Source organism: Staurois parvus, unplaced genomic scaffold (genome assembly GCF_062004578.1).
Source record: "Staurois parvus isolate SC_StPar_1 unplaced genomic scaffold, SC_StPar_1.0 ptg003670l, whole genome shotgun sequence".
Taxonomy (NCBI): domain Eukaryota; kingdom Metazoa; phylum Chordata; class Amphibia; order Anura; family Ranidae; genus Staurois; species Staurois parvus.
In genome coordinates, this window is record NW_028321466.1 from 37501 (window position 1) to 46031 (window position 8531).

General features: G+C 48.2%; 1 protein-coding gene across 1 annotated transcript in view; it reads left to right on the forward strand.

Moving 5' to 3' along the window:
* Positions 1 to 5253, forward strand: part of LOC149427541 (zinc finger CCCH domain-containing protein 3-like) — a gene marked incomplete at both ends in the record, with an annotated part of 39791 nt that extends 34538 nt beyond the window's left edge. The window contains one exon of the mRNA XM_089667918.1: positions 5122 to 5253. Within this exon, the coding sequence (XP_089524044.1) occupies positions 5122 to 5253 (132 nt within the window). The remainder of the gene's footprint in view (positions 1 to 5121) is intronic.
* Positions 5254 to 8531: the final 3278 nt, after the last annotated feature.

Here is an 8531-nt window from a genome sequence, read left to right on the forward strand (position 1 = left end):
CCCGGTGGGAAGGAAGGGGGTAGAAGTGCCCGGTAGGCAGGAGGGGGGTAGAAGTGCCCGGAAGGCAGGAAGGAGGTAGAAGTGCCCTGTAGGCAGGAAGGGGGTAGAAGTGCCCTGTAGGCAGGAAGGGGGTAGAAGTGTCCTGTAGGCAGGAAGGGGGTAGAAGTGCCCTGTAGGCAGGAAGGGGGTAGAAGTGCCCTGTAGGCAGGAAGGGGGTAGAAGTGTCCTGTAGGCAGGAAGGGGGTAGAAGTGCCCGGTGGGCAGGAAGGGGGTAGAAGTGTCCTGTAGGCAGGAAGGGGGTAGAAGTGCCCTGTAGGCAGGAAGGGGGTAGAAGTGCCCTGTAGGCAGGAAGGGGGTAGAAGTGCCCGGTAGGCAGGAAGGGGGTAGAAGTGCCCGGTAGGCAGGAAGGGGGTAGAAGTGCCCGGTGGGCAGGAAGGGGGTAGAAGTGCCCGGTAGGCAGGAAGGGGGTAGAAGTGCCCGGTAGGCAGGAAGGGGGTAGAAGTGCCCAGTGGGCAGGAAGGGGGTAGAAGTGTCCTGTAGGCAGGAAGGGGGTAGAAGTGCCCGGTAGGCAGGAAGGGGGTAGAAGTTCCCGGTAGGCAGGAAGGGGGTAGAAGTGCCCGGTAGGCTAGAAGGGGGTAGAAGTGCCCGGTAGGCTAGAAGGGGGTAGAAGTGCCCGGTAGGCTAGAAGGGGGTAGAAGTGCCCGGTAGGCTAGAAGGGGGGAGAAGTGCCCTGTAGGCAGGAAGGGGGGAGAAGTGCCCGGTAGGCAGGAAGGGGGGAGAAGTGTCCGGTGGGCAGGAAGGGGGTAGAAATGCCGGGTGGGTAGGAAGGGGGTGACAGTGCCCTGTAGGCAGGAAGGGGGTAGAAGTGCCCGGTAGGCGAGGGGTTAAAGATGAAGTGCAGGTATGTTCGGTCCAGCTTGGATCATTTTAAATATGCACGTGTCATACATGTGGGATTCCCAGGAAGCTGTAATCACTGTATTAGGAAACCACTACTTCACTGTTACTACACCCCTACTACAGTGATTTCCAGCTTCCTGGGGTTGACACATGTATGACACATACTTACATTGATCCAGGTCCCATTGTTCGCTTGGCACTGGCACCATCCAGGGAACACTGCATTTTCTCACTGAATGCAAAATGTCCTCCACTACGTCCAGTCAGAGATTGTTTTCAGTGCAGCAGGCCATGTTCTCAGAGTGCAAACCATTCTCCGAATGGATGAGGTGGAGAGACGGGGCGGTGGTATAACAATCTCCAGCTCATCCAATCAGAGCACACCTTGCATTTATTGAGAAATTGCAAAGTGTGCACTGCATGGTGCCCGTGCTGAGAGAGCGTCCAGCTGTATACAGTAAGCAGTGGAACAGCCGCCTGGCATGGGACTCGGAAGGTAGATCATTGAAGTAACGGTGTAGTAGTGTTTCCTACTACAGGGTGCCTACTACAGTCATTTCCAACTTCCACGGGGGATCCCACAGGTATGGTACATACAGTTGTGACCAAAATTATTCAACCCCCAATGCTGTAAAGGGGTTTAGGGACTATAGTGTACATTTGGAATTGTATTCAGAATCAAATCCTACAAGGACGTTGTAACTACCCAAATGCAACTAAAATGACATCAATTGTTTATGTAATACAGTAGTAAATGGTTCTTATGTGGTTTCTTCATTGCCACAATTATTCAACCCCTTAAAGACTACCACTCTGAAGAACAGAGGTTCATACAGGTGCTTTCCATCAGGTATTGAAAACACCTGTGGATGTCACCGAGCAGCAATCAAGCATAATAAGCACCAATTAGGCAGCTTTAAAATGACTGTGATACTCAGCTCCTTCTAGACATTTACTGGTGTGGTTACAAACATGGTGAAGGCAAGAGAATGGTCCAGGAAGACAAGAGAAGAGGTGATTTCTCTTCACAGGAAGGGCAATGGCTATAAGAAGATTGCAAAGATGTTAAACATACCAAGAGACACCTTAGGAAGCATCATTCGCAAATTCAAGGCAAAGGGCACTGTTGAAACGCTACCTGGTCGTGGCAGAAAGAAGATGCTGACTTCGACTGCTGTGCGCTACCTGAAGCGTAGAGTGGAGAGAAGTCCCCGTGTGACTGCTGAGGAACTGAGAAAAGATTTGTCAGATGTGGGTACAGAAGTTTCAGCCCAGACAATAAGACGCACACTGCGTAATGAAGGCCTCCGTGCCAGAACTCCCAGGCGTACCCCCTTGCTGTCTCCAAAGAATAAGAAGAGTCGACTGCAGTATGCCAAAAGCCATGTGGACAAACCACAAAAGTTGTGGGATAGTGTTCTGTGGACTGATGAAACAAAATTAGAACTGTTTGGGCCCATGGATCAACGCTATGTTTGGAGGAGGAAGAACAAGGCCTATGATGAAAAGAACACCTTGCCTACTGTGAAGCATGGTGGAGGGTCAATCATGCTTTGGGGCTGTTTTGCTTCTGCAGGTACAGGGAAGCTTCAGCGTGTGCAAGGTACCATGAATTCTCTTCAGTACCAGGAGATATTGGATGGAAACGTGATGCAGTCCGTCACACACCTGAGGCTTGGGAGACGTTGGACCTTTCAACAGGACAATGATCCCAAGCATACCTCCAAGTCCACTAGAGCATGGTTGCAGAGGAAAGGCTGGAACATTTTGGAGTGGCCATCGCAGTCACCAGACTTAAATCCGATTGAGAACCTCTGGTGGGACTTAAAGAAAGCAGTTGCAGTGCGCAAGCCTAAGAATGTGACTGAACTGGAGGCCTTTGCCCATGAAGAATGGGCGAAGATACCCGTAGATCGCTGCAAGACACTTGTGTCAAGCTATGCTTCACGTTTAAAAGCTGTTATAACTGTAAAAGGATGCTGTACTAAGTACTAAGATTGAATGTCACTTGGGGGTTGAATAAAACTGATAATGCTGTGAGCACAGAAAAGACATTTGTGGTTATTTCATTATAACTGTTATGTTATATTTGTCTGACCTACAAGTGCCTCTTTAATGTAAATGTAAGCAAGATGACTGAATGATCAAAAGCAATGTCAAACTGGCCAAAACACTCAATTTCAGTGGGGGTTGAATAATTTTGGTCACAACTGTACGTATCTGCATTGGTACAAGGTGGACCAAGGTAACTATGTCAAATTTGCAATATTTATACTTCAACTTTCTCAATATGTCCAAAGGGGTGCGTTGCCGTCATCACTGCCAATTGTCACACAAAGCACACCAAGAAAGCAACACTGGAAGACCTTTGTACTACATAGGTGATGGTGGACCTAATGGAGATTGTATAGTGAAGGGTTTCTCAACCAGAGTTCAGCAGAACCCTAGGGTCCCTAAAGGCTCCACCGCGATCTACCCATCAATTGCAGGCAGCTGACACGTAGATCGCATCCCCTCAGCCGCCATATGCAGAGCTACACAGGGAAGTGGCTATGACAGTGCTGATTGTTGCAAATTCTCCCCCGCTGGCCCCTCTTCCCCTTTTGTCAATCACAGATGATTTTATGTGACATCACCTGGAATGAAGAAGAGGGCAGGAGGGGCTGGTGGGGAACAGCGAACCTCAAGAGGGCTGATCACAACCGCTTCCCTGCGCTGCTCTGCATGTGAATGAAATTGCTTCTATTGTAATGTGCCCTGCTGTGTGCCCCATAATGTGCCCTGCTGTGTGCCCCATAATGTACCTTGCTGTGTGCCCCATAATGTACCCTGCTGTGTGCCCCATAATGTACCCTGCTGTGTGCCCCATAATGTGCCCTGCTGTGTGCCCCATAATGTACCTTGCTGTGTGCCCCATAATGTACCCTGCTGTGTGCCCCATAATGTGCCCTGCTGTGTGCCCCATAATGTACCCTGCTGTGTGCCCCATAATGTACCCTGCTGTGTGCCCCATAATGTGCCCTGCTGTGTGCCCCATAATGTGCCCTGCTGTGTGCCCCATAATGTGCCCTGCTGTGTGCCCCATAATGTACCCTGCTGTGTGCCCCATAATGTGCCCTGCTGTGTGCCCCATAATGTACCCTGCTGTGTGCACCATAATGTACCCTGCTGTGTGCCCCATAATGTACCCTGCTGTGTGCCCCATAATGTGTCCTGCTGTGTGCCCCATAATGTGCCCTGCTGTGTGCCCCATAATGTACCCTGCTGTGTGCCCCATAATGTACCTTGCTGTGTACCCCATAATGTGCCCTGCTGTGTGCCCCATAATGTGTCCTGCTGTGTGCCCCATAATGTGCCCTGCTGTGTGCCCCATAATGTACCCTGCTGTGTGCCCCATAATGTACCTTGCTGTGTGCCCCATAATGTACCCTGCTGTGTGTCCCATAATGTACCCTGCTGTGTGCCCCATAATGTACCCTGCTGTGTGCCCCATAATGTACCCTGCTGTGTGCCCCATAATGTGTCCTGCTGTGTGCCCCATAATGTGCCCTGCTGTGTGCCCCATAATGTACCCTGCTGTGTGCCCCATAATGTACCCTGCTGTGTGTCCCATAATGTGTCCTGCTCTTCATTAATGTGTCCTGCTGTGTGTCCCATAATGTGCCCTGCGCTCAGGTAATGTGCCCTGCTGTGTGCCCCATAATGTTCCCTGCTGTGTGCCCCATAATGTTCCCTGCTGTGTGCCCCATAATGTTCCCTGCTGTGTGCCCCATAATGTTCCCTGCTGTGTGCCCCATAATGTTCCCTGCTGTGTGCCCCATAATGTTCCCTGCTGTGTGCCCCATAATGTGCCCTGCGCTCAGGTAATGTGCCCTGCTGTGTGCCCCATAATGTGCCCTGCTGTGTACCCCATAATGTGCCCTGCTGTGTGCCCCATAATGTGCCCTGCTGTGTGCCCCATAATGTTCCCTGCTGTGTGCCCCATAATGTGCCCTGCTGTGTGCCCCATAATGTTCCCTGCTGTGTGCCCCATAATGTGCCCTGCTGTGTGCCCCATAATGTGCCCTGCTCTCAGGTAATGTGCCCTGCTGCCCCCCCCCCCCCATGAACATGCTTTGATAGCAGCAGGTGGAGATTGTCCATTTTCAAACATTCCATGGCTCGCTGTGTGTGGTTGAATGTCATCAATTTTTCACCGAGGATTCTCTCCTGTCTCTCCAGATGCCGGTGTGCTCGTACTTCTTGAAGGGGATCTGCCACAAAACAGACTGTCCCTACAGCCACGTCTACGTCTCCAGGAAGGCCGAGGTGTGCCAGGACTTCCTCAAGGGTTACTGTCCCATGGGAGCCAAGGTAAGAGACACTGATAGTGCCAGTCCAGGGTAAGCACATCTATTTCTTAGTGTTGGCATATAACAATGCTTTAACATTACTGGCATCTTGAACCTATAGCTGTTAGTCGCTCTCATGTGTACAAAATCAAAAATAATTTTTCTAGTGAGCACACATGGCCAAAACGTTTTGAGCAGGGCTCCAAATGATGGAGGTTCAGGTGTCTCCAGTGAAGGATCCTGATAATACTCCATTATACAAAGACATTTGTGCTCCTCCAACATTGTTGTTGTACTTGTTTGGTGAAGACCCTTTTTTGTACCACCATGACTGTACCCTGTGTACAATGCCAACTCCATAAAGACCTTATGTGACCAGTTTGGTATGGAGGAACTCAAGTGTCCTGTACAGAGGAAAACTTTTTGCACAGGGCTCCAAATGATGGAGTTCAGGTTTCTCCAGTGAAGGGTCCTGACGTTTGTGCTCCTCCAACGTTGTACTAGTTTGGTGAAGACCCTTTTTTGTTCCGCCATGACTGTACCCTGTGTACAAAGCCAACTCCATAAAGACCTTATGTGACCAGTTTGGTATGGAGGAACTCAAGTGTCCTGTACAAAGGAAATAGAACACCAATAATGAGCCAGGTCTTCAAATCTAGCATTAGTACCTGACCTCACCAATGGACACAAATTCCCACAGACACCCTTCCAAAATCATTTGGAAGCCTTCCCAGAAGAGAGGAGGATAGTATACCTACAAAGGAGGCCAACTCCATATTATTGGCCATGGTTTTGGAATGGGTTGTCCAACAAGCTCATATAGGGTACAGACTGAGGAAGACCCTTATCTGTCCCTACATGACTGTGTCCCAGTGTACAAAGCCAACTTCATAAAGACATGGTGTGACCATTGGTGTGGAGGAACTCAAGTGCCCTGACCTCAACCCTACTGAACTCCTTTGGGATGAAGTGGAATGCCAATTGTGTGCCAGATCTTCTCATCCAACATCAGTATCTTACCTCACATCTGTTCCCCACCTCCTTTCTTTCGCTGGACATCCCAGCCAGCCATCCTTGATTCCTTCATTACATAGTTACATAGTTAGTCTGGCAGAAAAAAGACAAAAGTCCATCCAGTTCAACCATAAACAAAAAAAAAGTTATAATCCTATACCTACAGTTGATCCAAAAAAAACCCAGCAAAGCACGATCCAATCTGCTCCTGCAGGGGAAACAATTCCTTCCTGATCCCCCCTAGAGGCAATCGGATATTCCCTGGATCAACTTTCCCTATAAATGTTATATCCAGTTATATTCTGTGTATCCAAGAAAGGATCCAGGACTTTCCTACAGCAATCCACTGAGCTGGCCACAACCAACTCCTGAGGGAGTCTATTCCACATTCTCACAGCTCTTACTGTGAAGAAACCTTTCCTCGTTTGGAGATCAATTTTCAATTTCTCCAGACATAAAGAGGAAATGGGAGCTAATTGTCTGTCTGGATCTTGCGGGCCCTCTTTGTGTTGACGCGGCGCCAGATCTCACACATGTGCAGACTGAGACCTGGTGCTGTGTCTTTCCATAGTGTCAGGTTATCTCCACACCACCCTCCTGGGAGGACCCATCTTGTATCCCAGAAGCCTACAGATCCGTAAGTGTCGATCTCGTATGACATCTCCCAAAACCATGGCAACCTGTAGTGTAAAGGACATGGTATCAAATCTTGCATGTGCATAGATGGAGATCTCTCTTTCCATATTATATTAGGACAGTGGTTGTCAACCTTCCTAATGCCGGGACCCTTTAATACAGATCCTCCTGTTGTGGTGACCCCCAACCATAAAATTATTTTCGTTGATAACTGTAATTTTACTATTAGGAATCGTATTGTAAATATCTGACATGCAGAATGGATTGTCATTGTTACAAATTGAACATAATTAAAGCATAGCGATTAATCACAAAAACAATATGTAATTATATATTGGGAAATATTTTTATCACCCCCATAAAAATGCATCTGCCCCCAATAATGATGATTACCCCACTCCCCCACTATAATGACCTATCACCCCCATAAAAATACATCTGCCCCCAATGATGATTACCCACCCCCCTCTATAATGACCTATCACCCCCATAAAAATACATCTGCCCCCAATGATGATGATTACCCACCCCCCTCTATAATGACCTATCACCCCCATAAAAATACATCTGCCCCAAATAATCATGATGACCCCACCCCCTCTATAATGACCTATCACCCCCATAAAAATGCATCTGCCCCCAATGATGATTACCCACCCCTCTCTATAATGACCTATCACCCCCATAAAAATACATCTGCCCCCAATGATGATGATTACCCACCCCCCTCTATAATGACCTATCACCCCCATAAAAATACATCTGCCCCAAATAATGATGATGACCCCACCCCCTCTATAATGACCTATCACCCCCATAAAAATGCATCTGCCCCCAATGATGATTACCCCACCCCCCCTCTATAATGACCTATCACCCCCATAAAAATACATCTGCCCCCAATAATGATTACCCACCCCTCTCTATAATGACCTATCACCCCCATAAAAATACATCTGCCCCAAATAATGATGATGACCCCATCCCCTCTATAATGACCTATCACCCCCATAAAAATGCATCTGCCCCCAATGATGATGATGATTACCCACCCCCCTCTATAATGACCTATCATCCCCATAAAAATACATCTGCCCCCTAATAATGATTACCCCACCCCCCTCTATAATTACCTATCACCCCCATAAAAATACATCTGCCCCCAATAATGATTACCCCACCCCCTCTATAATGACCTATCACCCCCATAAAAATACATCTGCCCCCAATAATGATGATTACTCCACTCCCTCTATAATGACCTATCACCCCCATAAAAATGCATCTGCCCCAAATAATGATGATGACCCCATCCCCTCTATAATGACCTATCACCCCCATAAAAATGCATCTGCCCCCAATGATGATTACCCACCCCCCTCTATAATGACCTATCACCCCCATAAAAATACATCTGCCCCAAATAATGATGATGACCCCACCCCCTCTATAATGACCTATCACCCCCATAAAAATGCATCTGCCCCCAATGATGATGATGATTACCCACCCCCCTCTATAATGACCTATCACCCCCATAAAAATACATCTGCCCCCAATAATGATTACCCACCCCCCTCTATAATGACCTATCACCCCCATAAAAATACATCTGCCCCCAATAATGATGATTACTCCACTCCCTCTATA